This window comes from Lepidochelys olivacea (genome assembly GCF_965140295.1).
Source record: "Lepidochelys olivacea isolate rLepOli2 genome assembly, chromosome: 24".
NCBI classification, from domain to species: domain Eukaryota; kingdom Metazoa; phylum Chordata; order Testudines; family Cheloniidae; genus Lepidochelys; species Lepidochelys olivacea.
The window spans coordinates 5144784-5168586 of record NC_140434.1 but is presented as its reverse complement, the minus strand read 5'-3'; the positions used below and the strand labels follow the sequence as shown (position 1 = coordinate 5168586).

The 23803-nt window shown below is 53.8% G+C and overlaps 1 protein-coding gene across 3 annotated transcripts in view; it reads right to left on the bottom strand.

Annotated features, from left to right (window-relative positions):
- The window catches only part of LMNA (lamin A/C), a 99886-nt gene that overhangs the window by 2775 nt on the left and 73308 nt on the right, over window positions 1–23803 (bottom strand). For all 3 annotated transcript variants that reach the window (XM_084613924.1, XM_084613925.1, XM_084613923.1), the window contains 10 exons: window positions 11393–11549; window positions 10228–10353; window positions 9421–9591; window positions 8597–8722; window positions 7862–8082; window positions 6670–6883; window positions 5806–5913; window positions 5009–5128; window positions 4646–4741; window positions 1910–2176 (listed from right to left, as the gene is read on the bottom strand). In XM_084613924.1, the coding sequence (XP_084470050.1) occupies window positions 1910–2176; window positions 4646–4741; window positions 5009–5128; window positions 5806–5913; window positions 6670–6883; window positions 7862–8082; window positions 8597–8722; window positions 9421–9591; window positions 10228–10353; window positions 11393–11549 (1606 nt within the window). The remainder of the gene's footprint in view (window positions 1–1909; window positions 2177–4645; window positions 4742–5008; window positions 5129–5805; window positions 5914–6669; window positions 6884–7861; window positions 8083–8596; window positions 8723–9420; window positions 9592–10227; window positions 10354–11392; window positions 11550–23803) is intronic.

Genomic DNA, 23803 nt, shown 5'->3' with positions numbered 1-23803 from the left:
AGCCTGGTGCCTGGATTCCGACTGAGACGGGGAGGGGACACAGATGCATTTCTATGTACATTTCAGAGGCGGGGAGGACCTAACCACTTGCCCTAAGAGAAGCACCTTCCATCAGAGACGTTCAGCTGAAGGCAGCCTGGAGGGGGCCATGGGTTTAGTCAAGAGAAGGCTGCCAGGAGGGGTGTGCGAAGATGTGGGCAGCTGAGGGTCAGAAGGGAAGCAGCAGCAGCCGCCAGGAGATGGCGAGAGGGGGAAAGAGCCAGGAAAGGAACCGAAGCGGGAGATGGAAGCGGGTATAAAGATCCCTCTGTTAGAACGATGACTGAGGGGGAGGGTTCAGGGTTCCTCCCAGGAGCCGGCAGCTGGGTTTCTCACTCAGATGAGCCAAGCCAGTTGAGTCCTTGGTGCAGGTTTTGCCCCCCTGCTTCGGAGTCCCAGATAATGTGAAACTAGGAGCCACAACTCCCGGCTACTGGCTTCGTGGTGGCGATGCTGCCAGTGGGATCCTCAGTGGCTGGCTCAGGGGGTTGGGAGGCTTTTAACTTGCCAGCCCGGCTAGCAGGCAGCCCTGGAGATCTGAGCCACTGGCCACCTGACTAGCCAGTAAAACAGCCTAGGGGACAAGCCAGAATCAAGAGTGGTGGGGAACTAGGGTCTTAACCCTACGAATAGGTCCTTATCTTGAACGTTCTAGGTATAATTAACATCGTCATCCTTGTACAAGGTACAAACCATCATGCTTCAAGGCATGAGCCAGTCACTGGCTGCCTGGGTAAGGAAGAAACATCTCCCATAGACAGGCAATTCCATGGGGGGCGGGAGGGGTCTCTTGTACTTTCCTCGGAAGCCACTGGTCACCCTAGGAGACAAGGCCGCTGGTTTCGATGGACCACTGGCGATTCCCACAGTTAAGGTGCGTCATGGGCCCCTCATGTCAGGGGAGGTCCCTCGGAAGCAGACGGCTCAGAACTCCCATATTCTGAAGGACCCTGGACAGTCTGGTTATGGACAGATGGGCCCATTTGGAGGTAGCGCTGACCTGGATGGCTACAGTTTGGGCTCTGCTGCAGGGGGTGTAGAACTGATTTGGGGCCCCTAAAGGGAGCTGGTGATTTGGATGTAGCCTCATTAGCCAGAGCTCCTTGCTCTGGGGAATATTTCTCTGGATTTGACAAGTTTTCTGTTGCAGACCCAAATACTGCAGCTTCTGCCTGGAGGGCTGTAAGGCTCTCTCTGATGAGTGGGGGTGCGGGATCCTTCCACATTCACCAGCATTGCGCACACACAGCCAGCAAACCCTGCAGTCCTCACTCCAGAAAGACACTTGTTTGCTTGTGTTGGAGTTTGGCCCAAGTGAGGACCCTGGGACTGGGGGCAGTGGGGCATCGGAACTGGCTGCAAGGGGCCTCTGAAGCTGGTTCACAGCAGCAGAGATGGGATCTGACTCAGAACAGGCACACTCCGGCCTGCGGAGCCACCAGGTGCACAAAAGGGGCCTGAGAGGAGGAGCGCGGGCGCAGCTGGTTTAGCCGTGGGGGAGCTAAATCTGGGTCAGTAAATCCATTTAGACCATTTCACAGTCTGTTCACCTCAGAGATCTTCAGAGAGGAGCCTTCACCAGATCCCCATCCACAAACTACTCGTGTTTGTAGCGGGAGCCGCTAGAGGAGAGAGCTGGATTTTGGCTTATTAAGTGGGGGACCTGTTTGTATTTAGAGCACATGGATCCTGACACAGAACTGGCCCTAACCAGCGGGCAGTGTGAACCGAACTATGACAGGGTTCCTCCAGCTGGAATTCCCAGTGGGACCTTCAGATGAGTGAGATCCATTAGCCTGGACACTCGGCTACCTTGGGATTCCCTTGCCCCAGAGAAGATTCCCTTGCCCCTTTCTTCTCATGCACTGACCTGACTGCGTGGGTTGGAGTTACCCAGGATGTAGGACCTGGTCACCAGGTTTTCCCCAAGGCCGCTGCTGCCCCCACCAGTGCCCCCAAGGGAGCGGTAGCTGCGGGTGATGGTGAGGCTGGAGGCAGACGATTCCGAGGACATGGAGCCAGCCGCGACGTTCTGGCCCCCGCTGGCTTTCTCTGCCGGCTGGCCACAGGTGCTGCACACCACAGTGCGGGAGCGCAGGTTGTACTCGCCAGGATCACCTGTGCCACCGCAGTGGGCCTTGAGGGGTGGGAAGAGAAAAAAACGGAGCTTCAGTACTTGATGGAGCTTCCTCCAGGGCCAGAGGCCCCCAAGAAGATCAGAGTGAGGAGCGGAACTGATCCCAGGACCAGATGAATCAGCTCGAGGGTTTAATGAGCGCTCCAAGGAGGCAGAGCCCTAAGGCTATCCACAAGCTACACCCATCCCACCCGGCTGGAGCCCCATGGCTGTGTAGGGGTCCCCGATAGGAGGCATCAGCCTTTCCTATTTTCAGATGGGCATCAGAGCTGGCCAAGAACCTCTTTGCCGTGGCAGGGCTGGATTGTGCCCGTCCAACACCCAGCCCAGTCTTGTGATTGGTACGTTGGGACATTGGACCCCAGCAGATGTTCTGCCATTGCAGGATGCTCATAAACCATGGAGCCCTGAGTCCATGGTGATGGGTGCATTAGAAGAATCTGAATAAAATAGAATGTGTCGTTTGGAGGAATCTCTACCTGGGGGTTGTGACCTCCCTGCCACTCCCATATTGCTGAACGTGGGGGCAAAGGGTACCGGCTAGATGGTGGTCAGTGTATGATAAATGGTTAAGAACCTCTGGAACGGACAAACTCCTACTGAAGCCAAAGGGAGCAACTCACACCCAGGATGGGCAAATGGGCCCCCAAAATAGCTGGCTGTGGGACATGTGGTGTATTCCTGCAGTCTGGTCTAGACACTGGTGCTACTCCCTCTTGTCATGCACGTACCCGACTCCTGCTAACAGTGATGGGAGCTGGATTTGTGCATCAAGAAGGGAATCGCATCTCTCTTGAGCCAGCAAAGCCCTTTGTATTGGAGGAACAACACCATGGCACTCAAATTTCATGTCAAGAACACCTAAGACGTAATTAAGTGGTGCAGTCCCTGAGCCGACTTAGTCACACTTCGGACCACTCCATATGTAGATCCAGGGTGAGGTGATCCGAGATAGGCCCCAGGATGTAAGATTCTGATCTGGTGAATTTGCAGGGAGGGGAGGGGTAGTTTGGAGTCTGTTCTGGTTTGGCGTCTCAGTGTGAGTCCATCCCTGTGGTATCAGAGCACTAGGGTTTTGAGTCAGACCCACTCAGAGGATACTCAGCAGTGGCGTGATCACACTATGTGAGGACATGGGGCCAGTTTGGAGTCGATCTGTTGCTTCTTTCCTCTCCTTGTCATGCCTGGTTCTTCTGCACCAATAACATGGACAATTCAGTGCTTTGAAGACATCGAGGGCTGTGTCATTAGTGGCTTGCCTATAGTTAGCACCCAACTAACCAGTCCTGTCTATTCCTCAGCCCTGCCTCTGATGGCCAAGCCGGGGATTGGCCTGGGGGGAGAAATTTTTATCCAAGCCCATCCTGAACGGCTAACACCTCCCCTGTCAAGGGTTCAACATGGCCTGGGTGACTCTGCTTTACGATAGGAAGCTCACTCCTGGAAGGAATTCAGTCCTCAAAACAAACGGGTAATGCCAGCCAGAAGGAGATCCTGGCTCGTTTCTCTGGGGCTGATCAATATTCATCCTGACATGGCTGGTTGGATCCAGAGCAATGAAATATAAAAGCTGATCATGCACGATACAGTCCCAGCTGCACCAATCCAAGCAGCTGAAAGCTGAATCTGACACCATCCCCTAGGTGGAGTTACTGAACCCTAGACCTCCTGTCTGGTACGCGCTGGGGGTGCCTCTGTCTCACGCCCTCTTAGATAAGGGATGTTGTATGGGGGAGAAGAACTGAACACGCTTCTAGTTGGGCACCAGCCCACCCTCTGTTTAATGAAGCCATCGGTCTGTCACCGGCCCCAGATTAGGAAGGACACCTTCAGCTCTGCAGGGAGGAGAGCAAGAGTCCAAGAATGCACCAGGGGGGCTAAAACCACAGCAGCCATCGGGATCCTTGGACGCGTTTCGGCCGTCAGCTGCTACCTGACAAAGCAGAGGGCATCAGAGCAGCCCTCTCTACAGCTTGGTCCCCACCAAAGCCTGGATCGTTCTCCAGACGAAACCCTGCGTGCTTCAGGCTACGGGCTGGATTTCAGGGCTGATCTTCACGGTTCCAGCCTGGAAGCTTATTGTGCCACTCCTCCATGGGGATGATCAGAGCCCTTTTGTTCGAGATGCTCCAAACGAACCCACATCCCCCATCGTCAGCTCGATCCCTTCATGCAGGTGCTAGGAGTGTCTCCACGTGCAGAGATAATCTCATGCAGTCGATGGAGAGCAGTTTGCTTCCCTGACATTGTGGTTGGTTGTTTTCCAGCCAGGTAAGTCACAGGGCCCTTCCCCCATCACCTCAACTCCCTGCTCCCCTGGGTCTGGTCCTGGAAGGTGCAGGATCAGTGCATCAATCAGCAGGAGGGGGACTTGCCTAAGGTCACCCAGCAGGCCAGCAGCAGAACCAGATCCTGAGTCCCCTACCCACTGGATCCTGCTGCCTGTCCCTGACAGAGCATGATGCTTACATGGTGGTGACGGTGGTGGACGCTGACTTCGTCATCATCCTCTTCCTCATCGTCATTGATGATCACCGTGCGCACCAGCTTCCTCATAGCCACCTCCTGGAAGGGAGGGAGGGCAAAATCAGGTTGCAGCTACACCTGCCAATATCCCCCTTAGCTCTATGGCTCAAATGAAAGATCACCCTAGGGACTTCCAGCCCGCAGATGGCAACAACACACGAGGGAGAATCAGATCCGACTCCACTGGCCGATGCGTCACTTTCACCTTCCACCCCTTACCCATCCCTCTCTTGCATCCAGCCCGAGCATGTTGCCTCGAGATCTCTAGCCCCCAGCTGCCACTGTCCCAGCCCCCTGGAGTCTCACCTCTCCACTGGAGTTGATCAGGGCGGTTCGCAGGCTGTCTCCAGAGCCCCAGGAGCTTTGGGCCTTCCACACCATGTCAGTGGGAGGGCTATGGGTGGCACCAGCTCCAGAAGCCCAGATCTAAAAAGGAACACACGAGAGATTGGTAGCACCTCGTGCCAGTGGCATCCGCCTAACCCTAATTCCCCATGTGGGTCTTTGTGCCTGTCCAGCGGCTGCTCCTCAAAAGAGGGTAAGAGTCTACTACAGCTGTTAAATACAGGAGCTCCTCTGATCGCTCGTTCCAGGTTCAAACCTCCATGCTGGACTGCTGAACCAGGGTGGGGAGCGTCACTGCCCTCTAAACTGCAAGGAACGGAGGCAAGGGAGATGGGCTGAGAAAACCACAGGCAGGATCTGAATCTGCAGTGGTACCACTTCCGTCCCAGATGGCAGGAATCCCACACGAGCTGCTGCAGGGGTGCGATTTCTGCCATCCCAAGCTGATCTCCGGCAATGTCAGCAGTTCCTGAATGCAAAGGGGAGATCTGGCCCCCCTGTCGGAGCTTTGTATCTCAGCTAGAATCAAAGCTGCAATCCCCGATCCGTCCCCAAGGAGGAGCCCTATGGCCACTTTACCGAGGGGCCTGGAGGTGAGATGCGTGTGCACTTAGAGGGGCTGGGTTTGCTCTGCTCTTCAGGAGCGTAGGACCTGCTGCTCTGTCTCCCCGGGGCGACTCCAGGGTGACAAACGCCAATTGAGAACGGTGCCTCAGTCACCCTTCAGTAGCCCCACGCGAGTGCAGTTTGTTACTCACCGTGACCACCTGGCCGGCCTTCAGGGTGAACTTGGGAGGGAAGCGGTAGCTGATGGGGGCCTCGTCTCCATTCTGACGCTTGATCTGCCAGCTCCCCATCGCCTGGTCCTGCATAACAGAAGGCAGAGGCCTTGAGAAACCGACCTTCAAGATTGCTCCAGTTTTGCCTCCCCTTGGCTACAAGTCCTGTGGTTAAGGGACTGAGCTGGGACTCTCCCACAGGCCCTCTGACCGTCAGCAAGTCACCTCACCTTCCTTCACCTCAGTTTCCCCATCTGCTTGTATCCCTTTCCCTACCCTTTGTCTGTCTTGTCTATATACACAAAGATTTTTGGGGCAGGGACTGTCTCGCACTCTATATGTACAGCTCCCAGTACAGTGTGGCCTAGTGGATAGCGCACCAAACTGGACTCAGGAAACCTGGGATCTACTCCCAGCTCTGACACTAGTCTCCTGGGTGAGCTTGGGCAAGTCATGTCCCTGTTCTGTGCCTCAGTTTCCCCATCTGTAAAAGAGGGATAATGACACTGATCTTCTTGTAAAGAGCTTTGAGATCATCTGATGAGATCTGTTTTTGTTCTAAAGCACCCCAACGCGATCTGAACTGTTGAAATGCATCCACCTCTGGGGGGGACGACACAGCATCTATCTAACAACACACAAAACAGAACAACACTCGGTTTACACTAGGAATTGTCTCTACATGTTAAGTCTCACAAAAATCGCAGCACCCTTTGTCTGCACAGTGGGTTTAGGGCCAACCCGAGGGGAAGGACACTCCAAGAACTACGTGGTTTCCCTTCCAGCTATTGACCCATCTTGCCCTTGCTTAGGCATGACCAGCATCGCCACCAGAAAATCTACCTCGTTGGACTTGTTCCTGAGACGGACAAATTTCCCTTCCAAATCAACCTCTTCCACGGCCACACGACCGCTGGTCCTCGCATGTTGGGAGAAGCTCGTCCGGCGCTCCCCGTCCTCCAGCTTCCTCTTCTTGGAGGAGCCTGGTGTGGTGGAGTGGCTCACATGGATCCTGGAGCCCCGCTTCTGGGAGCTGGGACTTGGAGACAGCCTCAGCCTTGGGAGAGAGCGAGAGGGAGTGAGTGCGGTCTGGGCCGCTGCCTGGACCCTTGAGGGCACTGGCTCCGATCCGGGCCCGGTTAGGAGCGCTAGAGGGCACAAGATCTCATGGCTGCTTGGTGACCTGCAGACAGAGGCCACTACCCCATGGGACATCCCCTGAAGGACATGTCTCCATCACAAAATCCCTCCCCACAGCTTCCCCCAACCTCTTGGCAGAGACACCAAGGGCCGAACAGCTTGCGGTGGATGAGCAATGGGGCTGGGAGGTCCATCAGCAGGGCGGGGAGCCAAGCGCAGCCAGATGCTGCCTGTTTCCCAGAGAGGGAGTTCAGCCTCTGGGGCCGTCAGTTCCACACACGCCGGGGTGCTTACGATAATCACTGACTGGAGCAGCAGGAACCAGCTGCCCTTCCCAGACCCCCAGCATGGCTGCGGGGATATAGGCGACTGCAGGAAGCTCAACTCAGTCTCCATTCCTGACCAGTCCACCACATCCCGCTCTGAGCCACTGGCCTCCCTATCCACCTGAGCTCCCAGGTGTGCCCCCTTCCCTCACCCACGCCCTAAAATCCCCATCCCTGCCTGATCCAGGCTCGGCACCTGACTGTCCCCGCATCTGGGAGGCTCCAATCATGGCGGGTGGGAACAGATTTTGTGACTGGCTCCTGTCTCTGTAACAGGCTGGGCCAGCACCCCTCCCCACATTGGGGCAGGTGGGATTGAGTCAAGTTGCTTGGGTCCATATCCCACCCCCACTCGGCCCATCACAGCAGCACCAAACCCCTTCACATTAGGGTCAGGTCAACACGACCAGGCCTGTGTTACCAGCCCACCCAAATCAGGCATGTCCTCCATTCACCCAGCCCCCATTGGCACATCCCCCCACCCATCAGACCCCCCCCCCACTCCTCCTTGGCCATGCCTCCAGCAAGCTCCTCCCCCACCCCATCAAGGAGCCTTTCTCTGCACCCACCTCTCCTCCTCTCCCTCCAGCAGCTTGCGGTAGGCTTGGATCTCCATGTCCAGGGCCAGCTTGATGTCCAGCAGCTCCTGGTACTCATCCAGCTGATGCTGCATCCTGGCCCGCATGTCCGCCATCTCCCGCTCCTTGTCGGACAGGATGCGTCGGCTGGTCTCCCGCTCCCGGGCCAGCGCGTCCTCCAGGTCCCGCAGCTGCGACTCCTTGGCAGCCAGCTGGGAGCAGAGAGGAGACACGGAGGAAGGGGGTGAGGCAGAGCACAAGCAGCAGAGGGTGCCCCTCGCTACCAGGGCTACTGGCCCCTTAGACACAGACCCCGCTGTCATGCACCTGCTGGGGATGTTTGCCCATGAAGGACTTCCTGAGACACAGCTCTGTTATAGCCAAGTGCGAGCCAGAGGATTGCGGGAGGCTGGGGGTGTTATGCCCATGTCCCCTCCAAACCTGCCCATCTCTCCCCTTTGCTCCATGCCCCGCAATCATGGCAATGGGGGTGCGAATGCTGCGCCTCGCAGCCGGCCAGCTCCACTCCATCCCATCAGCCCACTGTGGCTAGAGGGCAGCACCGAGCGCTGACTGAAGGGGCGTCTTCATGTACTGAATGGAGCTCGCCCATGACAGGCACTCAGCTTGGTTCCAGAGCAAAGGCCTGGGGCAGCCGCAAAGGGGAACTAGTGGGAGGAGGGGGCAGATGGCTGGACAATGCTCTTGCTGGCATCTCCTGCTCACCTGCTTCTGCAGCTGGCTGAGCTGGGCCGACAGGCTGTCGATGCGGATCCGCGACTGCTGCAATTCTTCGTGGGCAGCGCCCACCATGCTGCTGTTCCTCTCCGCCGACTGCTTGGCGTTCTCCAGCTGCAACCCACAGGCCAGGCAGGGTTAGCACAGCAGAGGAGCAGCTGCCTACCGACGTCCCACTGTGGTGGGAGCGAACAGCCCCGGGAGAGGCCGGTCACGAGGGCCCGCGAGGGCGAGCTATCCATCAGCCCCTCGCAGGAGACAATCGCACTGGCAGCGCTGCTCAATGGGAGCCGCTCGCTGCAGAGGATCAATGGCGGTATCTAGACTAGGGCTTTAAAAACCCCGGCCTCTGGGCCAGCTTCCATCAGAGGCTCTGAACATGTCCTGCAGGTGCTGATTTAGCTCCACCTTCCCCACCAGGGAGGCTGGTACTAAGTGATCTCTCCATTTTACAGGTGGGAAAAGCAGGGCCGAAAGAGAGGAAAGGGCCCCCAACATTTTCACAAGTGGGCCCCAATTTTCAGTGCTCACTCCAGTTGTAGCCATCTCGCCAGCTCAGCCTGATTCCTCATTGATTTCACACGGCGGGGAGGCTACTCCAGGCCTCTCAAAGCCAGGCCCCCGTGTGCTGTGAGCTGAGCTCCTAGAGATCAGAGGCTGAGGGTGAAAATTTGGCTTTAAGTGACTTGCTTAAAGTCACAGAGAGTTGGGGGCAAAGACAGGAATAGAACCCAGGAGTCCTGGCTCCCAGTCCTGAGCCACTGGCCCACCTCTCCGCCCTATCCACTCCCTGGCCCTGTGCAGTGTGTTACCTTGGAGCCATAGGTCTTCTCCAGCTCCTCCTTGTACAGTCTGACCTGGGATTCGTGCTGGGCCCGCAGGTCCTGGAGGGCATCAGCCAACTTGCTCTCAAACTCCTGCTGGCGGCCGTTGTCGATCTCCACCAAGCGGGTCTCATGGCGACGCTTGGTCTCGCGAAGTTCCTGGGGGCGGTCACAGCAATAAGGGGCTATGTGAGCCATGGGTCTCAGAGATGGAGCTCGCTGGTACAGGGCAGCAAACAGCCGTTAGCCTCCCTGTTGGGACCCGCACTGGCATCGGGTGGGAGTCACCTGCTCCCTAGGTGGGAGCGGTGCCAAGCCAGGCTCAAGCAAGAATTGCTCCTTGCGCAACGTACATGCCCCAGAATCTGGTGCTTGATCCTCAGGGCTCGTCTACACTTGGGCCACTGTCGTGCTTCAAGTGTAGACTCTACCTGCACTTCTCCTGTCGACACAGGTAATCTACCTCCCCAGGAGAATAATTCTTCTATCAACCTAGTGCTGTCTACATGGGGACTTAGATCGGCTTAACTACGCCGCTCAGAGGTGTGGATTGTTCCCCACTGCCCCAAAAGCTAGGTGGGGTTTTGTGAATTCTGCTAAATGGATCCCTTCCTCATCCTCAGCAGAGCCAACAATGCTAATGCACCTCGCCTTAAGTTCTCTGTTGCTGAGGGCGCTGGCATGACCTGTCCTCATGGGGGAAGAGATAAATCATGGGCCGGTTCAGTGCATAAGTCTGTGCCGAGGGTCTGTATTGGGGAAGGCCTTGCTCAGGGGCAGCCCGACCCCGCTCACCTCGCTGTAAATGTTCTTCTGGAAGTCGAGTTCTTCCTTCAGTGTCTGCAGACGGTTCTCGGCGTCCACCCGACGCAGCATCTCGTCCTGCAGCTGCTTCTTCACCTCGCCCAGGGCGGCTTCCAGCTAGGGAGGGGAGAGGGGAAAGTGAGCGCAGCTAGACGGAGATTCGCAGACCCAGCAGGCGGGTCTCAAGTGAGGTCTCTAGCCAGGTGGCTGCTGAGCCTGGGGACTGCAGGCCGGCAAATCTGGAGATTTTACGCAAACTGTGATCGCTCAATTTGCATATTATACATATTCACAACCACAATTTAAATAAACTGCATCAGCGCTAAATCCATCAATTCTCCCCTCCTCCCAATACAGAAATTATGCCTGTCAAATCCATCCCCCCAACCCCCCACCGGTCAGTGGCTCTCCCTATCACAAGACTATGACTGCTGCTCAGGGGCCCAGGAGAAGGCCCTCCAAATTGGGGGTCTCCAGGCCAATTTGGGCAGATTGACAGGGTTGGGCTGGGCATTTCCTACTTTGCCTAGGGCAACAAAAGGGACCATGGCCGGCACTCAGCAGAACTAGCTCATGGCCCAGCTGGATATGTCCCCCGCTGCAACAGGAGCCAGCCAAGCCTCCCGCCTCACCTCTCCCATCAGCGAAGTGATGCCAGAGCTTGCAGGTCAGTGGTAGGAGGGTGACTGCCTCCTTCCCGACTCCCCCAGACACCAATCAAACCCCACGGCTGCACCTCTCTCAGGCGATACTTAGAGGAATGGGTTGCCTGCCCACCCTGCTACCCACCATCCCGCCTGGTGTTGTTGGCTCCCTAGCTCAGACCTAGCCGGGACCATTAACTGGCCAGAGCTGCGGGGTCCCATCCGCTCCGAACCATAAGGGGTATTTCAGCAGGCTTGGCAGGATGTGCATGGGGAATGCCATGATCTCTGGCGCCCCACAGGGCGCCCTGGGGCAGCAAGGGTCAAGAGTTAGGACCAATGTTCCCTCTAATTTTTGACAGGCCGTATGCGCAAAAAAAGTCTTCTGTGCAAATTGTGCTTCTGTGCAAATTTTTGTGTGCGCGGTGTTTCGCCATGTGCACGGGGTTTAGGATCTGTGCGTTCACACACGCACAGCTTAGAGGGAACAGTGGTCAGGACCTGCTGCTCACCTTGGACACTTGTGTCCTCAGCTCCCGGATTTCATTCTCCAGGTTCCTCTTCTCCCCCAGGGCGGTGGTGAGCGCGGCCTCTTTGGAGTTGAGCAGGGCCTCCAGGTCCTTGAGGCGAGCCTGTGCGGCCAGCAGGTCCCCTTCCTTCTTGCCATTCCTGGAACACAGCCAGCAAACTGCTCTTGTGATGTGTTCGGGGAACCCCCTGCCCCATGCAAATGAGGGCCCAATGCTGGAGAGGGGCCCAGAGCACAACTCCCAGATCCAAACACCCCTCCAGCCCCCGGGGACAGCTCAGAACCCGATCCCAATGGTCTTGGTGAATTTCACAACGGTGGAAGATGTCAGACTGACAGCCCTGGTGCTCGGAGACCCATGTAGCCACAGGACAGGTGCAGCCTGCCCAATTCCTGCCCTCTTTCTCCTGATTCATTCAGCTGCCATGTCCCTGACTTGGGATCTGCACAGACAGGATGGGTTTTGCATCAGTGCAGTTAGTGATGCTTCAAAACCAGGGGAAACGACACGGGAGACAGCCCCATTTCACACCGATACAACACAACCCCCCCAGCAGCGCTGGGCACAGTTTCCCTGCTACAAATATCCCCTCTATAGACAGGGTTTGAGGCTCTTTGATCTCCCAGTGAACCCAGCTTCCCATTACACGCATCACAAGGTGATCAGCCGTGAAATCAGCTTCTGCTCCAACCCATGTTACGGACTGTTTTATTGGCCCTGGCCTGCTGGTGTTTATTGGCTGGTGATTCAGAGCGGCGTGTGGGTGTTTAAAAATTAAACACAGGCTGACGTATGAATTGGCAAGCGGCTCCCTGGGGAATTAAAGCAATGATCCCTTTTACAGCACATCTGACAGAAAACACACACACACACACACCCTGTTAACAGCCTCCAGCTCAGAATGGAAAAGCAAGCACAATATCATTAGTATTTATTATCTGCACTGCAGCAGCATCTAGGCCTCCCAGTCGTGGACCAAGATGGTCCCTGCCTCAAAGGACCACCAATGTAATCAACCTCCCTCCTCCACGCTACCTACTAAAGAGGTCTTGGAGCCGCAGGAAATTTCAGAAACATTTTACGTTATCAGGGATGGAAAAAGGTGAGTGGGAACTTGGGCCTAAACTTTCTGGTGGCTCGTGATTTTAGGCGCCAGACCTGAGACACCGTGAGAGCGCCAGATTTCCAACAGGACAGTGCTCGGCTCTGTTTGAAAGGGAAACCCCTTTAAAAAGGCAACTCAGGTGGAGCGCTGAAAAATCTGGGTACCCCAAAATCACTAGTTGCTTGTGAAACTTGAGGCCTTAGAGGACAGTTAATAAGAGATTGATTGAGGAGGAAAGACCAAGAGATTTACAGTAGAAGTATTTACAACTTGGCCCTAAGGATCCAGGGGTATTTGAAAGATACATGCACCAAGGAAGGAAAGGGAATTATTCAGGGTGCTCCGAGGAGCGAGGAGATGAAGGAGAACGAAGCTGCAGGCAGATCATCAGGAAACGCCTCCGAGCAAGAAGACAGATTAGTCTTCCACAGGACATTTAAAACCAGACTTAAGTGCTGGGCAAACCACAGCGATCCTGCTGCGGGTGGTGGATGTGCCGTGTCGGCTTGCACTATGTTATGTGCCCACTAGATGTTGCTGTGTGCCACACGCAGCTTCAAGAGGGGCGTGATCCCTGGCATACAACAGGAGACAAAGCTGGAGGGAAGGCTGCAGGGAAGCCTGTTTAGATCTGTAGGTATTTTGATAAATTTGATAAATTTATTTGATAAATAAATTTGCTTAAGATGGACTTTGACTCCATACAGAACGACAGCATGGGAGGGTTGGACAACTCAACCCCCTAAGCTCTGTGAGGTTAACATCTCCTCCCCCCTGTTGATCCATGAGCAGCTATTTACTATTGTGTGTATTTATGGTAGAGTCTGGAGGCCCCAACTGAGATCATGGGTCCACTGTGGTAGGCACTGAGCCCACACAGTGAGAACGTCTCTGCCCCGGAGAGCTTACAGTCTAAACAAACAAGACAGACCACAGGTGGAGGGGAAGTGCTGAGACTCTAGCGAAAGGAGATGCCTCGGGATGAAGAGTTACCTAAAATAAGGAAATCCAAGTGGTGTGTTCTCATCTTGACCAATGCAAGGTCAATTGGCATCTTGAGCCGGCATGAAGGAGAGGAATGGGACCTCAGAAATATTCCCACTTGGAATCCAAACTGCAGAGACCCTAGCAAGTAGGGTGGCCAACTTTTTCATCCCACAAAACTGAATGCTCTAGCCCCGCCCCTGCCCTGAGGCCACGCCCACCGCTCACTACATTCCCCCTCCCTCCCTGGCTCGCTCTCCCCCACCCTCACTCATTTTCACTGGGCTGGGGCAGGGATGCGGGAGGGGGTGAGGGCTCTAACTGGGGGTGCGGGAGGGGGCTCCGGGCTGGGACAGGGAGTTGGGGTGTGGGAGGGGGTGAGGGCTCTAGCTGGGGGTGCGGGCTCTGGGGTGGGGCTGGGGATGAGGAGTTTGGGGTGCAGGAGGGGGCTCCAGCCTGGGGGGTGGGGCTGAGGGATTCGGAGTGAGGGAGAGTGCTGCGGGTTGAGGCAGGGGGTTGAGGTGTGGGAGGGGGTGAGGGCTCTGGGCTGGGAGTGCTGGCTCTGGGGTGGGGCCGGGGATGAGGGGTTCAGAGTGCAGGAGGGGGCTCTGGGCTGGGGCAGGGGTGCAGGACGAGGTGAGGGCTCTGGGCTGGGGGTTCAAGCTCTGGGCTGGGGCTCGGGGTGAGGGGTTTAGGGTGTAGGGGGCTCCAGGTCGGGGGGGGTTCATGGCTGGGGCAGGGGATAGGGGCACAGGCTTACCTCCAGCAGCTCCCGGTCAGCGGCACAGTGGGGATGTTAAGACAGGCTGCCTGCCTGTCCTGGCACCGCGGACGGCACTGCGTCCTGGAAGTGGCCAGCAGCAGGTCTGGCTCCTAGGGGGAGGCCCGCAGGCGGCTCTGCGCGCGGCTCTCGCCCGCAGGCTCTGCCCCCCAGCTCCCAGTGGCCAGTGCTTGGGACAGGGGCAGCACGCGGAGCCGCATGACCCCCCGCCTAGGAGTCAGACCTGCTGACCGCTTCCGGGGCTCAGCACAGTGCCAGGACAGGTAGGGATGAGCCTGCCGTAGCCGGGCAGCACCACTGACCGGACTTTTAACAGCCCGGTCAGTGGTGGTGACCGGAGCCGCCAGGGTCCCTTTTCGACCGGGTGTTCTGGGCAAAAACTGGACACTTGGTCACCCTACTAGCAAGAACTGTACGTTTTCTCCCTCTCCTGTGGAGGGCTGGGGCTGATTCTTGCAACGAGTCTGAGCTGAAAGGACGGCTCCTGGCTTAGATCCGTCTGGTACAATAGTATAAACATCATGTACGTCCTCATGTGGGTGGCAGTTGGACTGCGTCATAAAGGCCACCCATCAGAGCTGCAGAGACCGCTTCAGGTCCCTCCCATTCTACATGAGGCCTGCACAGAGAGACAAGCCAAATGCTGGCAGCTTAGCTGTCTGCTGCTCTTGTTGATACAGGCTGACTAACTTGCTATTCCTGCTAACTCCCCAGACCCGCATCTGCCTGAGGACAGAGCTAGAATGAATTTGACCCAGATTCCTTTCGAGAAAAAAAAAAAAAAATCCAGCCCGCAGATGGGGAATGCCATGATCTTAGCCAGGGACTGAGGCTCAGGACTCCTGGGTTCTATTCCCAGCTCTGCCACAGAGCCATGATCACAGCAAGAAGTCCTGGGTCAGGGCTCCGAGGTTCTATTCCCAGCTGTGCAGCCTTGCCTCCCGGGGACTCAGTTTCCCCACCTTGCATTGGCATGGTGAGGCTTACTTGGCATTTGTGAAATGCTTCAAAATCCTCTGGTAACAAACATTATAGCTCCTGTAAAGCATTTAAAGCGCCATGGAAATGCTGCTAAGTATTATTACTCAGTGTAAAGTATGAGAGGACTTTTTCAGGTGTGCAAATTCTTTATCTGCATCTGGGGCGCTGGAGAAATTGGGACTTCCTGCCTGCTGGGCACTTTGCAATATTTGAAATTACACCCAAGAACCCTGGCTTTCCCAAGGACAAAATCCATTACACTCAGAATTGTTGCTCTTTGCTTTGGGCAGACTTAACGCCGTAAGAAGAAAGCATCAAGGTTACTTTCAGTATTTGATGCAGTTCATGCTGATCATTATTCAGGTTTCAGGGAGACTGCTGGACCAAAAACAACCAAACACTATCGGACACTATTTTGGTAGGACTTACAAAAAGAAAGATTGGAAGTTTCTTCCACATTATCAGGTCGTTGATAATTCCTATTCCCTAAAACTGTCCTGGAAACAACTGCTGTGGGTGTCAACACCCAAGTAAAAGCTGGGCTGGAAAGAGGAAGGATCTAGGCAAGTCTGTTAATTTCAGCTAGCAACATCAGTTTCAGCCCTGTTCTAAATAGACACTGTGGGCTCAGATCTCATAACCTGGGGGTGCAGGAGGGATCTATTTGGCTCCGGCTGTGTGGAATGGGCATCTATGTGCCGGAGCCCCAAATCTGAGCACCCGCAGGCAGGTGACCTTTAAAGAAGAACCAAATTTGTGCACGAGAGGGACTCTGTTTCATACCCATCTCTACTACCATCATCTCCATTCTACAGATGGGGAAATGGAGAGAGGTGAACTGACTTGCCCAAGGTCACCCAGCAAATCCCATCACCAAGTCATGGATAGAAGCCAGGAGTCCCAGGCCTCTGCTCAAGCCCACTCTGCGTCCTCTGAAACCACTTTGCACTGTTGCAGCCATTGACACTCGAGTGCAGAGCTGAGTTTTGTGCAGCTGCCAACCTGAATCCCAGCGCACACAGTGTCTGCATTCCGCAGGGGGCGGGAGCAAACTCCGGGCTCACTAGATCATGGGTAAAAATATCAGGGCGGCGATGGCCAAGGCTGATGCCCAGCGCCACGAGCTGGCCTGCTTTGCACACAGTGCGGGCCGAGGAAGGCAACAAGATATTCCCTCACGCACCTTGTCTCGCTCATATTCTGGGAGCGATATGGCTACAACCACCCTGCAAACAACTTCCAGCAAGAGGCAGGCCTGAACCCAGCTCCAGAGGCTAGTGGGCAAATCTGAACTGCCCTAATCTAGCCAAAACACAACACCCACAGCAGAGACGGTTCCTGGCCGGCCCTACCCAGCCCCCGGAGCTTCCAAGTCAAGGCCAGCAGAACCCTTCGCTCTGTACATGCCAGTGACTCAGAGAAGAAAAATGCCGAACGAGAGCATTTCTGGAGCTTCTCTGGCTTATTACAAACACCCTTTAATGCTGAATTATCCCCATCTGACAGCAGCCTCTTCCTTCCAGCCAGCATGAGAAGGATACAGGGATCTGGGGCTTAAACCCCAGGGCCTTTGATTATTGGCCAGCACTTAAATTCTCATTCTGGTTATTCCCTCCCTGGCCTGGTCCAGACAAGCCAGGAGACCTTCAACTCTGAAGAGCTGGGCCAGGGTTCAATTCACTTTTGGGGCGCCTTAAATAACCACCCGAGTAATACAGCCTCCCCAAGTGTCACAACAGTAGCACTCTCTCTGCCTCAGTTTACCCCTCAGACATGGGGTCAGTAATTTAAACCCTTGGAAAGTGGACTGACACCTCCCAGGGAAGATGCAATGCACAGGAGTATCATTCACCCCATGTTGCAGAAATTGGGGAAACTGAGGCACCGAGCAAACAAGTGACTTGCCTAACATCACACGGGGAACCTGTGGCAGAGAGGAAAATTGAACCAAAATTGAGTGCTGGTTCAGTGCATGGCCCCTGGGCAGTTCTTTGCCTCCAGACATTTCGAACAACAGAGGAGCTGACCTGGTGCTGGCAGCGGTGGGGATTTTTTTTTGCAGAGATTCCTCAACGAGTGCGGGCCAGGTTGGAAGGCAGAAAATTGCAAAGGGGACCCAGATGGGCCATTCCCATTTGAATTACTAGAAATGGGGCAGCCAAATCGGCAGGCATGGCTTTAAGAAATCAACAAAACACATCCCAATTAACTCATTTAGTCCAGATATCCTGGGAAGAGTCACTAGGAGCTAAGGGTCAGTGAGGTGTACCCCACACAGCAACTCTGCACGTGCAATCGGCCTAGGTCTCTGTCCCAGGGATGATCCACAATGTCAGCAGACTAGCTGCCAGCAGACAGCGGAGGTGGAGGGGGAAGAAGGATTTCGCTCTGTCGCATGTGCTTTTCCACCAAGGAAAGAGAATTCACACCAACTTCCTTAAAACCTTTGGTGATTAATTCGCTGCTCGAGATGCAAGGAGGAACTGGGAGGCCGATCCCATCTGCTCTAAAAAAATACTTTGTGAGAGGCCTCCAGCAGGCGTCTGTGTCTGTTAACATCTGCCAGGGAAGCTACGGCACCAAACCCGGCACATCTTTGAGAATGGAGGCTAGTTTGAGAATGGACCTGTCTAGTTCGGACAGCAGCCTGCAACACACATGCGGCTGGATTTGGCAAAAGCAGCTTTTATGCTTCAGATCAACAATTCTCCACAAACCCTTGGTAGTGCAGATACCTTCTGGGGCAGCTGGGGACCTGCCCAGTCCCCACTGTGGGTCAGAACAGCCCAGAGGCTGCTCTCACTTACACTCTGCTTCCCATGGTCCCTGGGAGGCAGAGAAGAGCCGTAATGTAGGTGCTATGTCCATGTCCCCCCCTTGCCTCTCCCTATGTTGGGGGCTGGGCCCTGACGCCTGCCCCACACCAGCTGGGGAGGCCCCTGAGCATGGGTGTGCGTGATTTCTCAGTGGGGCCAATCTCTAAGTGGACACAGCGGCATAAAGCTCGTTTAGTGTAATTGAGAATCAGGCCCTTTGCATCCAGTCCTGCAGAGGCTCTGAACACCCTCAGATCCCATCGGTTTCAGTGGGAGCTCAGGATGCTTGGTGCTCCTATTACTATTTATATGGCAATCACATTTAGAGGCCATTACAGGGATGCCAGCGTGCTGGTCTGTCTGGGCAATGTCCTTTCCCGCAATTAACCATTCAGGAAGAAACAAAGGTTCCAGCCAGAAGCATCTGTGCAACAGAAACAGGCATCACCAGGCTGTATGTGGCCCCCAACTGTCCGAGTGCCTCATAATCTTTGGTGTATTCACCCTCACAGCCCCCCTCCTGGAGAAGCAAGGGCTAATACCCTACTACACAGAGGGGAAACTGAGGCACAGAAAGGCTAAGGAACTAACCCAAGGACACATGAGGAGTCTGTGGCAGAGCAGGGAATTAAACCCAGGCTGCCCAAGTCCCAGGCGAATGGCCTAACCACTGGGCCACCCTTCCTCTCCCGAATTTAAATTTAAAACATACATACACACGCAAAAACCAAACAATTTTTATGGCTGTTTCGTGTTTTTCTGCTGAGAAGCAAATTGATATTAAGCACTTAGCAATTCTCTGCCTGTTCAATGGCTCCAATTTCTCCTTTGGTCTGTGCCTCCTCAATGCAGCAATAACAGCAACACGGGAATAAAGACGCAGAAATGCCAAGATTAGAGCGCTAAGCTTCGCCTGAACTGCGGAATGAGAGACGCTGGATTCACTCGCTGGGAACTGGGGGAGTCCTTTGCCAAGGGAAAGTGTGTGTACTGTAGAATGCTGGGATCTTTTACTAAACAGAAATCAAAAAGTCTGAGCGGGAGTCATTTTCCTTCCACACCATCTAAAAACTGGCTGATCCTAACAACATTGCTATTCATCTCAAGGGACCTGGCACACTCCTGCCTGCTTCTTGTATGTTCCACCAGAACTACTGCTGTAAAGTGTTGCAGAGAGAAAAATACACACACACACACACACGTTATTCCTGAGGAAGGATGGTCCAGTGGTTACAGCACTAGCCTGAGATTTGGGAGTCCTACGTTCAATTCCTTGCTCTGCCATGGACTCGCCATGTGACCGCAGCCAAGTCATTTAGCCTCGCTGTGCCTCAGTTTCCCCATCCGTAAAAGGCGGGTAACCACATTGCCCTGCCTCACAAGGCTGCTGTGAGGATAAATACATTAAAGACTGAAGCACTTTAAGATCTACTGTTGAAAAGCACTTGGTATTATCATCTGCCTGTTACTCAGATGCATGAGTTACATGCTCTGGAGTAGCTCTTGGTTGAACTGAAAAGCAGAACAGCATTGCCAGCCATGGGGATTCTACTGTGAGTCTTGGGCTATGGGTGGTTTTTGAGCCACGTGAGGATTTCAGCTTTCACGTTTCTGGCCCTCGCAGTTGCAGAGAAAAGCTTGAAAAAGTGACTCCTTAGAAAGCTTCAAAACCAAAAGCAGATAAACCGCCCAATTATTTTAAAAACCTCCTGATTTCTAAGCCAATCCCAGGATATTTGAAGCCTTGGGCCCGGTAAGGCTGGATTAGTTTGGGGTCTTTTTTAATCAGCATGTGGGGATAAGACTTGGGAGTGAAAGTGCCTTTTCAATTCAAATGCTCAAAGCACTAACTCAGTGCTTCCGGAGTGGGGAACTGGGAGTGAGGGGAGAAAAGACGAGGCCAACGGCAAATACCTGGGGCCTGAGAGTCATCGCTGCTTGCGGTTTAGCACAGAGAACTGGCTGGAGGATTCACTTTCAACAAAACATCTGGTGAGGGATGCATGGGGAAAAAAATAGCGAGGTTTCAAGACGGTCTGGGCCATCTTGGCTGGCTGGCGGGACCGGACAGACGTCACGACTTCAGTGGATCTGCGTGCTCATGTGCTGCTGTTGTCGATCTGCCTGCATGAACATCTCATGTCACAAGAACATTTAGTCACTGCTGATTTAACGTGAGACTTGCTAGGCTTACAGCACTGACCGGCTGCCACAAAGGGCCTGATTCTCCATCACCCTGAATCTTGCGCCCTCGTTTACACCGGTGCCCTTACCCGCTTCGATTTGGTATTTTGTACTGGTGTCGGTCCCATCACATGGCGCAGGGCAGTGGAGAACCAGGAGCCAGCAATGGAGAATTGGGCCCAGAGAGCTGAGCTGATCAGGTCACACAGGCCAGAGGGGGAAATCCTCTGGAAGCAGCTTGCATCCCTCTCCTGCCATCAGCCTAGGCTGCAGCCTCCTGTCACCAGCTGAGCAGGTCCCATGAGCCCCTAGCACCAGAAGGCTCCTACTTTTGGCAGGTGCAGGAGTCTCAGCCCCTTGCGCTTGCATTTCGTTGATTAGGAGCAGGTGTTAGAAACAGGTGCTAGGGGTTTTCCTGTGCAATGCAACCATTGAAGAGCTGTCTGGATTCAGTTTGCCCACTGTGTGAGCAAATGAGGCCAATCCAAATCTGGACAGCACTGCCATCTCCAGGCAAATGATTTAGCAATTAGCACAGGGAGTCTTCATTCTCCAGTCTACTCCAGCAGACAAAGGCAAAAGCTGGTTAGTCGTCAGGAAGGAAGAGCTCAATTGCTGGGACTAGAGAGAGAGCTTTGCCTTCACTGCCCCACAGTCCGGCTTCCACCAGCCGCTCAAAGAGTAGTGGGTCTCTTTAATTGGCTGGATAAAGTTACCAGGTCAGCCCATGGTTTGAGCATGATCTGATGCTAGTTGGGGGCTCATATTAAAAGCTGGTTGTTAAGATACCTGAGTGAGCACCTACAGAGACTGACCTAAGGTACCAAAGATGCTGGTGGGATGTACCAGGCTTGATCTCGACATTTCCCCATAACCACTGGACTGGCCCATTTCAGGCAAGCGGCCAATTCAAAGTCCAGCCACATTACAGTTTTCTAAAGGAAGCCGCCTACCAGCAAATTAACACATTGGTCCAAACTTCTGACCTTGAACACGTTCACTCAGCTCCCTCTAATTTCAACATGTGCATCTGAAGCCAGAATGTGGCCCTGGAGCGATTTCATTTCTCCAGGGAAATCCCAGCATTTGCTTTAGCAACTTTGTCTGGTGGTTGTCCCAGAAGCTCTATATTACTAAAGAAAGATGAAGAATCTTGCACCATCTACCCCCCCACTCGTTGGCCTTTCGCTTTCATTTATATCCCCTTTGTCCTCTAGCCTGTCTGTGCCAAGCTAAAAATAGTAGGCAATAGAGAGTTTGTATCTATCTGAGGAACTTATCTGGCCCCTTACATAGTATCTGATCATCTCCATTTTTCATGTACTTTTATCCCCACAACCTCCCTGCAAGGTACGGCAGTGTCATTATTTCCATTTTACAGGCGGGGAAACTGAAGCAGAGCAAAACTAAGTGAATTACCCTTGTTCACAAATGGAGTCTGTGCTGGAGCAGGAAATTGAAGCTAAACAGTGCCCTAAACAATCCTTCCTCTCCACCTATGATTCTAGTTCAAGTTTCACTACAGATCAGGGAGCAATTCTGCAGGGGGCTGAGTGCCCTCTCCTGCACAGCACTCCAGAACTCGCTCAGAGTCTCTCAGAATCCAGCCCCTGTTGCATCTAAATTTAGATGTCATAAACAGGCATTTTTCAGGATCAGCAACAAAAATGCAACTGATGCATCAAATCGTCAGGAAGGAAAAGTCGCAAGAGAAAATATGAAAGACAAGGGGAAAAGGGCCTCAAGACGAGGTGTTTATTTTTAGCTTTTAAACACAGAAAAAACAACTGCTTGAGCTGGAAGAAAATCCAAACTTTACAGTTAAATCAAGTCCAAGTTTCCATTACTTTAGTACCGGGGGAAAAAAAAACAAAAAACTTCCAGGCAGATGCTGCTGCAAATCACAGCAGCTGCTTAAGAAGCGGGAGAAAAATCTTCTAATCTGACGATGGAAGAGAGAAATCATACTCAGGTTCAGAAAAGACAACATGGGCTCCAATGGGACATACAAGGGAACAGCCCTTTGGAGGAAGCAGTTTAGGCCAGCAAGTCTCTGCACTGTGTCAGAGAGATCTTGCCTAAATACTTGGCCAAGTGGAGGAGTTCATCTTTATTGTTCCTTATTACGGCAGCCACCACTGAGATCAGGGCCCCATGGTGCCAGGTGCTGCACAGACAGAAGGAGAGAGAGAGTCCCTGCCCCAACCAGCCTACAATCTAAAAAAACAACCCAGACAAAGGAGACATTGTTATTCCCCTCTTATAGATGAGAAACCGAGGCACCAAGGGAAGCGACTTGCCCAACTTTGCAGCTCCTGAACTCCTCATGAATCGAGATGCCAGATTAAATATGTAGTAGAAAAAAAAATTCTGTTTATCCACAGAGCAGATACAGTGCTGGGTGAGCTTCCCAGCCACTGTGCCATAATCCTGACCTTCAGAGATACCCCGCGGGAGCGAGAAGGGAGGTACATCTCCACAACCCAGTCAAATGCCTGGTCACTTAAAGATTAGCAGTGATATCACAAAAAGGGGACTAACTAGCTAGGCAGGGGGCCGTCCCGCTAACGAGGAGCTGTGAGTTAGAGGGGATCACACATTGAATATGAGTCAACAATGTGATGCAGTTGCGAAACACGTGAATATCATTCTGAGGTGTACTAACAGAGCGTCGTATGTAAGAGACGGGAGGTAGCTGTCCCGCTCTACTCAGTGCCAGTGAGACCTCAGCTGGAGTCCTGTGTCCAGTTCTGGGGACTACACTTCAGGAAGGATGTGGACAAACTGGAGAGAATCCAGAGGAGAGCAACATAAACGATCAAAGGTTTAGAAATCCTGACCTGTGAGGAAAGGTTAAAAAAGGGCCTGTTTAGTCTTGAGAAAAGAAGACTGAAGGGAGACCTGACAATCTTCCAATGTGTTAAGGGCTGTTATGAAGAGGACAGGGATTAATTGTTCCCCATGTCCACTGCAGGTAGGACAAGAAGCAATGGGCTTCACTTGCGGCAAGGGAGATTTAGTTTGACTTAGGCTATGTCGACACTACAGACCTTACAGTGACACAGTTGTGCCACTGTAAGGTCTCCCTTGTGTAGCCGCTCTATGTCGGGGGGGGGGGGGGGAGCTCTCCCGTTGGCATAATTAAACCACTCTCAACGGGTGGCAGTCGCCATGTCGATGGGAGATCATCTCCCGCCAACATAGCGCTGTCCACACTGGTGCTTTTGTCAGTGACACTTACGTCAGTTGGGGTGTGTGTGTTTTTTTCACACGTTTTATCGACAAACGTGCTAGTGTAGACAAAGCAGTAGAAAGAGTTTTCTAACTCTCAGGGGGGTTAAGCTCTGGAACAGGCTTCAAGGGAGGTTGTGGAATTCCCATCACGGGAGATTTTTAAGAACAGGCTGGACAAACCCCTGTCAGGGCTGGTCTAGGGTTACTTGGTCCTGTCTCAGCGCAGGGGGCTGGCCCTGATCACGTCTCGAGGTCCCTTCCAGCCCGACATTGCTCTGATTCATGCAAACTTTGCCTTGGAATGACAC